Source organism: Coloeus monedula, assembly GCF_965178545.1.
Source record: "Coloeus monedula genome assembly, chromosome: 4".
Lineage (NCBI taxonomy): Eukaryota > Metazoa > Chordata > Aves > Passeriformes > Corvidae > Coloeus > Coloeus monedula.
Window position 1 is genome coordinate 10427399 of NC_138784.1, and position 16146 is coordinate 10443544.

The 16146-nt window shown below is 42.2% G+C and overlaps 1 protein-coding gene across 2 annotated transcripts in view; it reads left to right on the top strand.

Moving 5' to 3' along the window:
- The window catches only part of BORCS5 (BLOC-1 related complex subunit 5), a 64496-nt gene that overhangs the window by 41974 nt on the left and 6376 nt on the right, over positions 1-16146 (top strand). For both annotated transcript variants that reach the window (XM_082279780.1, XM_082279781.1), the window contains exon 3: positions 1777-1934. In XM_082279780.1, the coding sequence (XP_082135906.1) occupies positions 1777-1934 (158 nt within the window). The remainder of the gene's footprint in view (positions 1-1776; positions 1935-16146) is intronic.

Sequence of the window (16146 nt, forward strand, 5' to 3'; positions counted from 1 at the left end):
TTCATGAACTGAGGAAGCACTAGAACATGAAATATAAACTATTTTAAAAAGTCTTATTTCCTTCAGTGGGTTTGTTCCTGTCGGAGTACTTTACCTGAAAGTAGATTTGAAACATGTGCAACTGATATTGATGAATCAAAGATTTTGTTTGAGATTATTCCCTCCAAAACCTAAAAAATAATTTGACTGCTGCTAATACAGGGTTTTGAGACTAAATGGTGAAGTGTTTGTTTCCTCTCCTGACCTCTTGACTGTGGCAACACAATTGTAGTGGACAAATCAGTAAAACAAAATTACCTTTTTTATTTATCTCTTATGATGACATTTTGTGTGGAGAGCAATTGAGAGCATCCCAGGAGAGTAAGATGCTGAGTGTTGATGAAATGTAAACTTGCTTCTTCTTCATATTTGATGAAGTTACTGTCCTAGTTTTATTTTCATTTTGGTCTGGAAATGTTTTCAAAAAGGTTTAACTTGCTCATATTCATAAGCTGCTTCTTACTTGCATCTTGGTTTCTGTCTTGTTCTTGTGCTTTGGCAAGAACTCGATGTTACCAGTTGGAGCTTCCAATAGGCATGGGGGCCATTCAAAATACTTTCCATTTCCCACTGAGGTACATTCTTAGAAGAGCTTTTCCAATCCAAATAACTGGCATTTATTACTTTTTAATTGCTTAGTGTGATACTTGCTTACATTTGCTGTTTTAATGTCTTTTCCTGTCTGTAAAATGAGAGTCCCAGAGGGCACATGCATGCAGTCACTGAATTCAGTTTACATAGCTTGATGGATGTTTTGGGAAAAGCATGCTGTGTGTATGTGCAGTTTGTCACAGATGGTGTCCCAACAAGAAAAAAGTTGTGCTAATGCTGAAGGAAAATGAAATTAAAGTAAGCAAATGAAATGGCAAAAAAAGGATGGCCTGAGAGCTTAGTGTCATTTTTTCCAGCTGCTGTGGGGAAGGCGGTCAGTGTGGCACACACATGCTTGAGCTCAGCAAACATTCTCAAGTTGCGCTATGTAGGCAACAAACAATGGGCAGGAGAAATTTCTCTGGGCAGTTTTGCTCCTCTGAATATTACCAGTGTCCCACTTTTAAGTCCAATGTCTTTTTTTAATGAGCTTTTTGTGAAATCTGGTCATGCTTGTAGGTAGGAATCTTAATTTCATATTAAAGAAACAAAAAGAGGTATATTGCTAGTCTTTGAGAGTGTAAAGAAAAGCATTAGAAGGTAAAGGAGTTCTGAAGATTTAAAAAAGGCAAGGTAGGCAAAATGCAGACATGTCACCCCTAATAATTTAACTTAAGGTGGGCCATTTGTTTACTCAGGTTTATTTTGGGGGACCAATGAATTTTTAGAGCTCTGGTCTTGGCACTGTGAGTCTGGTGAAAATAGTATGAGTCCAGTGCCCTTCTGGGAATGCAGATCTCAACTCCTTTTGGCATACATAGATGAGGAGAGGGCTCATTCTTCGCAGTTTAGGATTGCTTGTGGAGGAGAAAAAACGGGACTTGCGTATGGCTGAAAACCTGGGAGATGTGCGTTACGGACCTGCATTTAGAGTCTGTTTAGGTTTTGTCAGGGAGGGCCAAGCTCTATGGCAAACTGTTCTATGCACTGCTATAAATTTGAAACATCCTTGAATGATTCTGAATTAGCTTTTCATCACCCCTCATAAATCTTGTCTGCTGGGTTTGTTCTGCTGTCTCTTGGATTGCAGCTAAACTAAGTTGTATGAACAGTCAGACTCACTCTGGGCCTTCCTTTGCTCTGTAGGACTCCTCAGTGGGCAGACGTCTCCGACCAATGCCAAGCTGGAGAAGCTGGACCCGCAGCAGGTGCTGCAGCTGTGCCTGCGCTACCAGGACCACCTCCACCAGTGTGCAGAGGCCGTGGCCTTCGACCAGAACGCGCTGGTGAAGCGCATCAAGGAGGTGCGGGGCGGGGAAGGGCCTGGGCCGCGTGCCGGGAACGTGGGGGCTGGCCCGGCGTGGCCCTGGGTCCCTTGCAGCAGCCTGCAGAGCAGCCTCTGTAGGACAGAGGAGCCCTGTGGGTGTGCCCTGCAAGTGTCCCCGGGTTCTCACTGTGGCTACTGTCACGTTGTTTGTTTGCTGGCTGTGCCTCAGGAGGCCTGGCTGTAAGCAGCGGCTGCTCCTCTGGAATGGCAAGTGCTGCAAGCAGCTCTTGGGGAAGTAAAAGATTACTGAAGCTTTTAAGGTAGCATTCCTTGTTTATGTCTGTATAGCATACATTTTATTATGCCCCATGGTTAGGCTCTAATTTAAGGAAGGAAACAGTTATCTTAACATCTTCTATGGCTGGAGAAGGTAGTGGATTTGTAGAGCTAGACTTGTTTTCAAAGCCCGTAACATGCCATCTCATTTCTGACCTCTATGGCAAAAAGGTCTCCTGTGCTGCTGCTTTTACCACTAAACCATCATTTGGAAACCACTGATCTGTTTAAATATTGAATTATACTATTTGGGATTGAATTAGTTCCTGGGATGAGCATCCTGCAATGGGATTGTCTTTCTCACGTGTGACTACTGATGTTGGAAGCAGTAGAATGGCTGCCAGATTTATTTTTTTGTTTTAAGTCAAGACAGACTGGCATGAGAGGGAAATGTTGCTTGAGGTGTTTTCTCAGATACTGCCAGATGTGCAGAAGAGCTGGTGAATGCTGCATATGTCAAAAGTCCTTGAGACCAAATACCTTTTCAGTGTCAAAAATTGTTTTTGAGCATGTGGTTAATTTTTGTGCACGCAGTATAAACACTGACCTTGATTTGTTGTTGCTCTATTGGTTTAGCGTTAAGAAAATCCCACATGACAAACTGGGTAATAAATTTGATTCATGGGCTGTTTTGAGAAGCTGCTGTCATCGTGGAGTTGTAAGTCCAGAATAATGTGGGAAGCATTAAAAAGGCCTTTTTACTTTGGTGTCTCAAGATCTAAGGCCAGCTATTACACAAGATGTAAAGATATTTGCAGATGTTGGTGACTCAGATCACACAATCTCAGAAAAGGGATTTAACTGCCAGCCTAATGACAGTGTACTGCATTAATCCAAGCAGATTGTAATTCTTTTGGCTGTTAAAGTGTGAGAGAGAAGAGTGACATGATTTAAAGTCATGATAGACACCACCAGTACAATCTTCATTAATTGGTGTTTTGTTTTAATTGATTGGGTTTGTCTTCTACACGGCAAGTGGCAAAGTCCCTTTCAAATTAGTTACAGTGGTCTTCTTCCAGTTCGTAAGGCTTGTGATTATCTTTCATCTAAATAAATTAAATGATGATACTGTTATTCTCACTAGCTTCTTTATAAAAGACTCCTCTGACAAAGTGATGGAGAGATGGGGAATTCCCTAAGTCAGGGAACTGACAAATCAGCTGTGGTTTGTTTGTTTTGTTTGTTTTGGTGTTTTTTTGGTTTTTTTTTGGTTTTTTTTTGTTTTTTTTGGTTACAACTTTTAAGTAACTTCAGATGCTTTCAGTCCCTCTGCCAGATCTGGTGGGTTTTTACTGTTCATTTTCCTGATAATTTTTAAATGTTTTTCTTTCTTTGGCTGTTCTGCATGTGTGTTCTGGAGGAGCTGGGTGGGACCCACTCAGCTTGAATCATTCTTTCCAAATTGTTTGGGCTTTCCTTGATGCACTAAATCCAACCACTGCTGACAGTTGTTGACAACACAGGGTGCAGCTGAACCAGAGCAGGGGATGTCTCTCCTTACAAGTGTAGACAAAGGAAATCGCCTTTGGCTTCACCCATTTGTCAGCAATGATTTAGTTTTGCCATGTACACAAAGCTTTGACCCTTAGTAAAGCATAAAAATGAAAGAGAAAATCAAGTGTATTGTGAAAAGCAGAATGTGTGCATGAGCTGAGACAGTAAATTCTTTTATCCTCATTTTGGTAGCCTTTCCTTTTCCCTTTCTTTAACACTGTAAATACTGAAGTGTTTTTCTTCTGATAACAGACTTGTCAAGTGACTAATGTTTTTTAACTTTCTACAAAATGTTAGTGAGCTTCAGTCTGATTTCCCACCATTTGTCTGAGGTGTGTTCACTTCTCAGATTCTCACTAGCTGTACTCAGCGAGTAATAGTCCTGCTGTATAATATGCTATACTCACACTGCCTGAAGCCAGGATTTTTTTTTAGTCTTTCCTTGACAAAATGTCCCAGGGCAAATATCTTTTGTCCATTGTCTGTGTTGCCAGGAAAGAAGTTTCCTGGATTCTGTCAAAACTCAGAAGTACTGCTGTAAATTAATTGGTCCTCAATAACTCAGAATTGACTGGGGTGGTTTGTAAATCAGCACACATTGAATTACAATGGTTCTTTATAGGAGAGAGAATAAGCTAAGGGAAAAAGCCCTGCTTGCATGCCAGTAGTGACTGCAGATCTGAGCACACCCAGCTGACGTTCCCTACCTTCAGGGAGCAGTATAGTCTTGCTTTGCTCTCCATCCCATTTCCCAGTTTAGCCAGAATTGCTTTGCAGTGTTGGCTGGATCCATATCTGCTCCTAAATGCAGAACCTGTGCAGCTTCCCGGTGGCTGTGACTGTTCTCTCTCAAGCAGAAACACGTTTATGCAATGTATTCCTTGAAGGGGAAAGAACTGAAGATATGAATGAAGGTGGTTGACTCAGGTACCTTTTGTCAGCAGTTCTTCATACCAGAATGAGTTTTGGGTTTGGAAGGGAGTGATTTTTTTTATGACAAGAGGTTTTGTTTTCACTGTCAAGAAAAAAAAGGAGGATGTGCTTGCATCTTTTTAGGGAAAATGTTACAGATTTGCATGGTAACTCTGAAGTTTTGAGGAACTCCACCTGCTGTGGGTTTGATAGAGCCACATGTGTTCTCTTCACGAGGAGTGTCTGCCCCAGTTTTGTGATCTGCAGAACAGAGGGTTTCTGACAAGATTAGCTTGAAGGCAAGTGTTGACCAGCTCTAAAGGTATGGCTGGAGGAAAAGCAGCAAATTACGTGGAGAGAGGACTACTTTACATTAAGTCCTTACCAGTGAAAGTCATCTGTTTTGGGTGCCAGGGAGAGAATTTCAGGAGTCATGTGATAAGGGATGGTGAATACCAGGGAATGGGAAACAAGTGGAATAGGTAAAAGTTGGGGAACAGTGCTACTTTTTCAGAAAGGGCTCATGATTTGGTGTGTCTTCAAAACAGTCTGGTTTCAGTGCCTTAAAAAACAGTTATTTGTGCACAAGGTGCGAAGCTTCTCAAAAATCACATCTTACAAAATATCTGAAGGTAAGCATCCAAAAATTAGTAGTCACACGTGAAAATTGAGGCCTGTCTTTTTTATGTGAAAGCAAAAGGGAAACTGAAAGCCCTCTAAGCTCCTTTCAAAGACACTTTGAGTGAAAAGATCTTCAGCATTTATTAGACTTTGCAGCATTGTCATGGGGGTTGTGGTTTTGAGTATCCGATGTCCCCTTAAAGGCAAACCAGTTCCTAGATACACTGTGCTTAAAATGTATTTGAAAATGGATTACTGGGAGGGCTCTGGTGCTTTGCCTTGAAAACAAATGTTAATGCTGTGTTATTTGTAGCTTTTATTGCTACAGGAATCCCAGACTGCCCATAATTTTGAAAACAGACCAGTTTTTACAATACTAGGTGAAATTTTAAATGTCTCAGTCCAAGCTGGCACACATCTATGCAGGGGAGTTGGGGGAAACCCCCCACATTTTCAAATATAATAAATATTACTTCTATATTCACAACAGTTAAATAAATTTTGTCCAGGCAGGCATTAATATCAGTAACTGGTTTGCCATGTAGCAAATTGCAGTGTATGGGTTGTTTCATACCTATGAATTCTTCTATGGGAATAGCTCATTATTTTGAACAAATACTCCAGAACAGCCTGAACATGCATTTGACTTGTTTTGGTTTCCTTTTTTTTGGGTTTTTTTTTTTCTTCATCAGCTTGCTGCAAAAAAGTAAATGTGATAGGCTTCTCTAGTATTAAGTTAAATTGTCCGGAAATACATCCCTTAATATTTGGCAAATAAATAACTTTTGCAGCCACACAAGCACAGTATCACATCTCTCAATATATTTCAGCTTTTTAGAAGTATGAGCTGAAGTTCAATCATTATTTCCTATAAGCAGAAAATCTAATGCATTTGACAAGAAAACCACTTTTATACACCAGCATTATATACAAGCATGTTGGAGCTTATCTCATGCATTTAATACTCATAAATTGTGATTCAGCTATTCTTGTCACTGCATGTGCCCAACAATTTGGGGATTTAGGGATTTCAGTTTATCTTTTTGTGAATGCTGTGTGGCCTTTTGACCTTTATTTGCAATTACATTGTTTCTGTGACATAAAGTGGTTTTTTATCGGGGACACCCCATCATTTGTGGCAAAACCTGCTGGGAAATGTGGTGTGCAGAAGTCATGGACATGGTTTTGTTCACCCTAAGGGAATGATGGGTTTGCTGTGGGCCGGGCCCATGGCTTTAAACCCCTCTCCTTAGGGGTGGGAGGGCTGGCTGTGGTAGGGAGAGCTTGTGGAAGTCTGATGTTCCCTGCTGAAAATTTAAGGGCAAGGTCCCTTAAGGTGGTGATAAAGGGAAAAGCTGTCCTAAGTGCAGGAAGCTGTTCCATGAGCAGGAATGAATGAGATCTGGGCCAGAAACTTTGGAAGGATGTTGCCTGGCTGGGGACTATGTCAGGCAAAGCTGTGGTGAGACTCAAGGTGCACTTCTGCTGTAAGCACACAGAGCTTCTACTGTGTGAAGCACCACAGGCACTTCTCCTAATTCCACCCCTCCATGGGCAGAAAGATCTGAAGTGCCTGGGATTCATCCCATGCTCCAGTCACAGCTGAGTAGTGTCCCTTCAGGGAATGGACTCAAATAAAGGGGAAGTTTCGGGGAGGTGTTTTTTGCCTGGTCTTTGGTTTTTTTTGCTTCAGGACTCTGCTGAGTGAGGTGTTTATTGCCATTCCTCTTAGTTATGGTTTCCCTGTAGGTGGTTTCAGCCCTGAGTTTCCAAGACTGTTTGTGAAATCTGTTTTCAGCAGACATGCTCTGAGAGTGATGCATCTTCTGACTAAACTGAATTAGGCCAGAAAAAGATAAATGGCCTTACTGAGTCCAAAATGCATCTTCAGCTTCAGGCCTTTGCTTTAAGGCCCATATGGATCAGCCCATGAAGTTACCTTTCAGCCCATTAAAGGGGAGCGCTCAGGGAGTCAAAAGTAACCCTGTTAAAAGAAGCCTGGTAAAAGTGAAAATGGAGATGTATTTAGTTTTGACACAACATATAAAGATCTTCTAGATGAGGCTGTGTTAACTTGCAAGCAAAATTGAGTCTTTTGGTTCACAGACTTAAATTACCAATTCCCCAAATCCAGGGAAAGTGGCCTGAGAATTCCTTGTGATATTTCTGGAAAGGGAAAGAATCTCGGTTGAAATGCCACTTGTGTTTTCAAGGGATGTAATGCCACACTGCCTTTTAGAAAAAAACTAGGGAGCGTTGTGTTCTGTAAGAAATCAATACCTAAAATTTAGTCCTTGGCATCTTGGAAGTTGATGGATGAGGACTAGGACAATCTGTCCAGCTCTTTATTTCTCCTCTCATCAGCAATGAAGTGTTGTTTATAAAGACTGGAATCTCAACAGGCACCATCATGCAGAAATAAATGCACAGGATTATTAAGCTGGAAACATATTAAGCTTCACGTCCTTTAGTTGATCTTGCTCATTTTTCTCCACTCTGATGTGCAAGTAGCTTGAATACCTAAGTGGTGGGGTGGTGTCTTAACCAGCCAGTACCAAAATGTGAAAATGCTCTTGAAAAGGCTTCACAATTGTTACCTTAATATAGAGAATTAATGTCTTGCACTGTATGCCTGAGGCAGATGGCCAGTGCTCTGTTGTACATGAATTTTATGAAGGGATCTAGCAGTTACGAAGGAAGAGGAAAGATTGTTTGCACTGGTGACAGTCTGAAATCTGTTTTGCTGACATGCACTGCTTCATCTGGTGTCATAAAAAGACCAGTCCCTTGCTCCTAGAATGTATGTGTGTAATCAGTTCTAGCATGTTCCCTTCTCTTCTGCTTTATGGCCTTTTGAGGAAAGATCCAAACTGGCATCCTTCCCACAACTGAATTTCCAAGGAAGAAAATTAGGTTTAAACAAGCATCTAGCAGTCAGAAAGGTTTGTGTTGTTATAGAACTTAGGTGCTTAAGAAACTGTCACTGAAGATCCCAAGTCTGGCATGCAAAGCCTTTTAGTAACACTTTCACTGGAGTTAGTGCACAGAGCTTATGATCATCAGGTACCAGAAAGAATATAATTCAGTTCCTTCTCACAGCTTGCTTAGACTAGGAAATTGGATTTCTTATTCTAGCCTTGTTTTCCCATTGGAAAAAACCTCCAACAACCCCCTGCCCCAACATTGTGGAACTTCAGATAGGAATAAGAAGTGCTAGATTTCATTACAGAGTTAGCAGAATTAATGTTGGATTTGGGCATGAAATGGATTTGAGATAGGAAGAAAGCAATTATCAGTCTGGGGTGTATCACAGCTTGTACTTCCAGGAGAAATGGGAGTATGCTGATTGTCTTGCACAAAGCTGAGGGATCTCATCTGATACAGTGTGTGCAGCTCTCATAATGCTCAAGGAAGGAGAGTTCATAACACATGACAAGGGCTGTAAGGATATGTGGGGGGTGGAGAACCTTGGGGAGGAAACTGGAAAAGCTTCACTTGTTTGGCTTAGTCAAATGATGGTAGAAAATGATACGATTTCTCTTTCTAAATAAGTTTGGCATTAATGTAGATTAAAAGTGGTCTTCTCCCTCCCTGAAGGATTGTGTTGGTATAGGAAAAGTCAATTGACAAGCTTTCATTCTTAACTATTACCTCCTGTTCCAGTGTTGAATTGAAATTTTCAAGGTGTCAACTCTGCCCTTAAGTGAGAATTGGGGTGGGGTGTGGAGGTGCCAGGAATATTGGCTAGAAGCTTTTCAGCAGTTCAATATTTGTTTTAGACAGGTTAGCCAGCCTTACTTGCAAATATTTGGAGTTGCACTGATGACTTAAAGATGGTAGTTGGTAGACTTGAGGGAGCAGGGTGGACGTTGTGTTAGCAGCCCCATAATTAGCACTTTGATAACAATCAGATGTGATCTGCAGAAATGACTTCATGTTGAAAGCATTGTGAAGCCTTAGTGCCAGTAATCTGCCCATCTTGCTTTTTATGAAGGGTAGGGTTTCCTAAATGTTTCTGTGCCATTGGGGCATGAATGCTTCTACATGAGAACATTTATTAGCCATTATTGCAGCGCTGCTCTGGAGGTATGAAACATATGATTTACTATTAATTAATTAATTCATGTGGGCATTGCTCCTGACTGGATGCGTCATCTGCCTCTAGAAGCCTGGATAAAATGCTGAATTGTAGTATAGTAGAATTCCCTGTAATCATGTGTATAAACTGTGCCAAAACTGTAGTGAACTGGATAAAAAATAAGACTTTTTAACTTACTGAAACAGCAAGTGATGCATTTGAAAGAGTGGCTGCTGGAACTTGCTGCTGCAAATTGTCTGAAAGACAAAATCCCAAATCAGATGAGTTCCAGCTGAAAAAGAGGCTCAGGTAGTAGTTGTAAAAAAAATCAATATAACAGCAGTATATGGTAAAGAATTTGTTAAAGTCAAAAAGGATTCTGGGGTCGTAGCTTTCTTTTTCTTTTGCTTAATCCAGTCCATAGAATTTAATTCTTCCTTACACCTGACCTAAGGCTACACAGAAACTGAAGATGAGCTACTTATTTTCAATTACAAGTTCTGCTAGATGGTAGTACAAATTTTCAAATGCCTTCTTGCATTTGATCAATTCCTTCTAGAGATGCATTGGTAGACATAAAAAAGAAGAAATACTCAGCTTTCTGTGAATCTTGAGGCCACTGCAGCTGAATACAGTAAAAATGAATGCTCAGAGTGGATCAGAGGTGGCACTACTGACACACTGAACTTTTGTGTGAGTCATTGATCTCTGATGGTTTGTACTCTTGTTACTGTCTTTTCAACAATGGTCTATAGCCTCAAAAGAGCTTGGTCTGTAAACAATCTACAGTGCTCAAGATTTCCTTGAGGCTTTCCTGAAGCCAGAGATTTACTATCCAGATGTTGTGACCTCCAGAAAATTGCTGGACATCTGAGCTTCAGCACTGTGGACGTATGGTGGAGTCAGCCTTGAAAGTCTCTCTTCTGGGAATGAAGGAGTAGATCCTCCCCTTAACATCACTGGAGTGTACTTGGCTCATTTCATGTGCTTATCAAACATGGAAGCACTGATGTAAAGCTACAAATAGATATTTCAGGAGTTTTTCAGGTTATCACTGACTGCCTTTGTTAGAACTGACATGTCTTTGAGTTTCCCTGATGAAGGGAAGTTGATTTTTCATATGAGAAATGTGGCTGGCAGGAAAAGAGCACAAGCTTCATCAGGGCTCTCAGGTGTGCAGAAATCCCCAGTTCCTGACTGCTGGGCTCATGTCCATGCACATCTAACACTTCAGCCTGCTTGCATGTGTCCAAGGCATGTGCAGAGCACGTGGAGGAGGTCTGATGCACCCAGATGTGTTGGACGGGCAGTGGGAGTGTGTCAGGGTGCGTGAACCCAGCTTTGTCTGCAGTTCCCCAGAGAAAAAGAGGGAGTCTTAGATAATCCTTTTAGAACTTCACACACAGTCAGCAATAGTTAAAACTCAGCTCCTTTGCATTCTGTGAGAACAGATTTAAGGGCATTTTCTACTTAAATAAAATTTTCTTCTAGTGTGTCTAACCCTGACTCAACACAGCAATACCATTCCCTTTTGAAAGACTTCTGTAGGACATGTGGAAAAGAAGACCTGCAACTATCAGTTCCCATGTGTGAAGCTGAGAATAAATAGCAGATGGCTTGCAAATGTAATGATGATGACTATTTTCACTCTGAAATGAGAATGGTGATGTTTTCTGAGAAACATCTTATTAATGATAGTGTGTATCTCTTTTCAAATCAGAGCTTATTTGTGATGGGAAAAACAACTTGCTTAAAGCTAGTCATTCTGACATGTTGCAAGTACAAAACTGAAATTTATTATAAAATAACCCCCTAGGGGTAAACAGCATTTTTAAGTGCTGTTGTCCTGTAACATTCAAGCTCTGGCTGGAGATAGGAGTGTTGTGGGCAAGCAATGTGTCAGCAGTATAAAATCAAGAAACGAGGAAATTGAAGGTTGTGTTTTCTAGGAGAATTATTAGGTAGCCTGAAATAAGAGTTGTGCAAGCTATCATTTAGGCAATAGATCTGTAACAGATACATATTTTTTCTTTTCCAGGAACAGCTAATTGAAGACAGATCAGGAATGCGTTATTAATTCCTGTGGAATTATATTCCACAAAAGAGAGGTTTTCTGAGAACATTGCACACACAGGTGCAATAATCTTGTTTGGGTGGAGTATTTGTATTTATTTTTCTTAAACTTGGTTGTTTAGAATAGGTATGGAAGCATTTCTGATGCTCAGGATATAACTTAACATTTTTAACCATGATAAATTTTAGGGGTGACTTCTTAGATGGATGTAGATTGTTCTACAAAAACAGCAAATGAAAACTCTAAAAAAGTGTTCTTATTAATCAAAGACAATGAGCTAGAAATTACTATGATCTTTTCTTGGTGACAGTTTAGAAAGCTTACTGGTGAAATCAGATTTTTTTTTTTCCTTTCTGCTGTTTCAAGAATTTTGGGCATTTAAGTCTGGTACAGCCACAGCAAACACTGAGTTAGAACGCAGGATCACGTGCAGGGGGAGAGATGGTGCTTTTCATCGTGTGATCCTGCTGATTTGTGACTGTCATACTGGTGGTCAGGCCAGCTCATGGGCCAGAAGACCAAACCACTGAAAAAGAGAGAGGCTGGGAAGACTGTTTTGAGGACTTAGGTGCAGAAGTAAGCTTGTGATTATTCAGCTCATTTGAAGGAGGAGGTTGTGACTGCTGCTTTGCAGTGCCCTGAGTTTCACTTGCTTTTGTGAATAGTGTAGCTGTTTGGATATCTGTGGTGTTGAGGGAAATATAAGAAAAGACAGAGCAGTAGAATGAGACTGTGATAGGAGATGTGTCCAAACTGGAGAGCTGGCTGTAGCACCTGCAGCACCAGGTATTTCCCTGGCTGTCAGGTTTTGCTGCCCATCTTCTCCTGCCTCTTTGAAGTGGGGTCCTGCTGGTTTTTTAAACTCCTGGAAGTCTGGGTTCATTAGGTCTGGGCAAGAGGTAGGTATTGTTTCAGTCATAGCTTTGGGACCCTTTTTTTAGCACCAGTCAGTGATAGCAGCCATTACTTAATCGTGAGGGCCTGCCAGCTGGCAGAGGGGTGCTGGTGGCTCTGGGGCTCCAGCTGGAGCTGGGAGGGAGGTGTGGGCTGAGGAGGCCACACTCTTGGAGTGACAAACACATCCTGTTCAATAACACAATAGGCAGGGAAACACTGACATAAAGGTGGAAAAGCTTATTTCAAGAATAAACCTTGTTATTCTTTGGAATTCTGAATGCTTTTGTGTGTCCCAAGGCCTCCCAAAATAATTAAATCTTGATCCTACAGGTGCAGCAGCTTATCTTATGTTGATACCTGTTATAATGTATCTACTGTAGTACTAAGGGACTAAGCATGGGTTGAATTTAGGTCTTTAGGAGTAAGGGCCTTGATGTACCTATTAATATTGCTATAACTCAGTTCCAGAGCCAGTTAAAATGGTTACTCTTCATTCTCTAACTCAACTATGATCTGTGCAATGCTTAGACAGAATAACCCTTAGCAATTTTTTTACAGCAACAACAGATCACAGAGGGAACAAAAGGAATATTTTGTCATGGGATTTGGTCTTGTATGTGATAAGGAAAACCTGAACACAAACTATAGTTGTTTACCTGGCAGTGGGGCAGAGGAAGGATACAGCTCCATGAGAGCTGTACTCATGGCTGAAGCTGAAGAGAAGGGTGTGGGATCCTTGGCTGGGCATCTCTGTTTTGTACCCTGGCACAGAAGCTGCCCACTCAGTTTATCACTTACCAGTGTGTGCCGAGTGGGAGGAACAGAGGATGTTCCTATCATCAGGAAGTCATCACGATCTATTGTGCTGACTTTGCGTGACATTATCAAAGAGAGAGGGGAAGAGGAAAAAAAGCCATTCATTGAGCACATTTGTTTTCAGGCAGTACAGAAAGAGGAGCTGTCTTCAGTTTTAAGTGTGTTGATTGAGAAGTATTTTCACACCAGCACATCGTGACTAATACTCCATGCAGTCATGTTCCTGCCTGCCACTTTCTGATGTGGTTTGTGTGCAGCTGCAGGAAGATGTTCATTTAACCCCAGTCAAGCACCTGACAATGTGAAGGAAAGGCTGCTTGTGCTCGGAATGCTGCTGTAGCAAAAGAACTTTCTGGAATAAGGATTGCACCTTAATAGCTTTGTATTTTGGAGGGGCAGCCATAGGGGATGGGAGCTGTGAGGAAATTGTTGGGACAGAAGGACACAGGACAAATGCATGTCTGGCTGAGCTCTTGAAGACTGTTACTAAATGTGGGGGGAAGTAAAAATATCTTCTTGCCCTACTGGCATTTTAGGAGGGACTGGAGAAGCTGGGAATGTCCAAACATCCGCTTATGAGATGTATTTGTTTTGTTATGAATGTCAGCAGTGCCTCTCTAGAAACTTGATTCCAAGTTTAATGAACTTCTGATTGCATTTGCATGTTCTGCAACCGGGGAAAATGTGTCTAGCTGCAGTTTTCAGTCTCTCAGTCATTGAACTGACAAGATGTGACATCTCTTTCCAAGAGCTCAGGACACTCACGTGCCCATGACAGGGGTGTTATAAAACCATGCCAGGGAAGAAGTGTATATATATGTGTGTGTGTGTGTGCATATATATATATATGTATATATAGTCACAGGTTTGTTTTCAGTGTGGTCTCTTGAAAAGAGTTGGGCAGTGGCCAGTGCTGACCTCAGTCTTTTTGTGGGCTAAATTAATGTCTTTATTCTGCTTGGCAGTGTGGGCCAAGAAGAATTTTTTAATGAATGCAAGAATTTATGGTGTGCAAGATGTCTGACAGTATCCTCAGGTTTTTTTGTGTTTTATCAGTGTGGTGTTACAAATGGGCCTGTGTAATGCAGAGGAGACTCTTAGGGTTGACAATGTGAATGGTGTAGTAGGAGGGGCTGTGCTGGGGCCCTTTTAAGTGAGGAAATATCCATCTTGCACTGTTGTTAGAAGTAATTATTAATCTGTTTTCATTTGACAAAAGAAAAGCCCAGTAGATGTCATTTCATGTTTTAATGCGAAGCTGAGGCATAAATTAGTGTCCTGCCTGATGATAATCCACAGAGGAGGCATGAGCTTTGAAACAGAAACAGACACAAATTCTGAATGTCACTGGCTGTACAAAAAAAGTGTGTCTTGCCTGGAGGGTGAGCGTTAGGCTTGTCCATTTTTATGATCCTGTGTGGAGGGCTGTGAGCCCTTGGCATGAGAGCCCTCTGCACTCCCTTGGAGCAGAGAGGCCTGAGGGCAAAAAGACTTTCCCCAGAGATAAGCAGCCTTCCTCCTGGTCATGGTGAGAAAGTGAACCACCCCCAGCATGCCTTGTTTCTCTATGGTAATAGCCTGTACCCAGCTGGCTAGCTGGTTTCTACCCCAAGCCCTGCCTTTCCCATAAAAGCCCCCTGTTTCTGCCCCTCAACAGGGAGTTCTTGTCCCTGGCCTCCCCTTCACAGGAGCTGCTGGACAATAAAAGCCACCTCTGTGGAACTGCTATACGAGGCTCCTGTCTCTCTGTTCCTGAGTTCGCCTTGGGTAATTTCACAACGAGCTGAATCACAAGAGCTGAAATCACTTGTAGCTGAGAAATCACTACACTTGGTGAAATCACTTGCTGCCCAGGGAAGCCAGAGACCACTCCTGGAAGAGCTGTTCCTTGCAGGACACTCTCTCTAGGAAGGTCATGGCACTCTGGGTTGACCACCCCCGGCCTCCTAGGAAGCAATAATCCTGTGCTTCTGAAAGAAAAACTGAAGAAACTCCTCCATCCTTTTTGATGTAGGAAGGGGAGAAAGATCCTGTCTTCTACTCTGGGCATGTCCAGCCTCAGGTTTGCTGCTTTGACAGGAGAAATGATTTTTGGAAAGAAATAACATATGCTTTAGGAGCTCTCACTCCTTCATTGAGAACACATCTTTTTTTCTCAACTCCACATGGGGCAGAAACGCTTGCTTTGATGAGAATTAGGACTCTGACCTCACATGCTGGGCTCTGCCCTCTGCTTTGTTCTGTTGCTTCTGAACAGGCTTCAAGTCCAGTCTTTTAACTCTCGAGAAACTCTTCTGTACCACTAAGCTGGGGATGGTCATAGCTTCCTGAGTGGTGATGTTTGAAGGACAGATTGGTGATGGTGAGGTTGTCAGGGGGCTGGTGACAATGCTGCTTCACATCTGTCATATCTGATGGGTTCAGGGTGATGGGGAGTTGTCTGCAGCTCTGGTGGCCTGGCGCTGTAGGAAGCTTGAAACAACGAGAGCAGAAACAATGGCTCAAATAAACACTCTCAGATGGTTGTAGGACAGTGAAGAACTACTGGCGCTGGGGTGTCTTGCTGGGCTTCCCAGAGAGCTTTACAGACTGGGATGGGCAAGAAGGCTGAGACTTGAATGTTTTCCAGATGAGAATGTGGCAGGACTTTGTGTCAGGGATGTGGGAGTTGATGGAAGCTGTTCAGAGAAGGCATGTTCACTCATTGACCCTCAAGGGTGTCTTGGACTGCCTTGGCTGTAGGCAAGGGAGCAGACTCTACCTCAGCTCCCCTTCTCCAGATGCTTTTTATTGCTACTGTGTGAAATTAAATAGATAGGAATGAAGTGGATTCTTACGCGTGTTCCCTGCTCATTATGGATTCCTGCAGGCCAGTTTTAGTCTCTGTGGTGGGTAAATGGGGCTGATTCTCAGAGTCTGAAGGCCCCGTCCGAGTGCCAGAGGAATGGGACTGCATGCCAGGAGAGGTAAAAGCACAAGGTCTGGCTCTGGAGGAGCTCACTTGAAGGGGGAGGAGGCAGG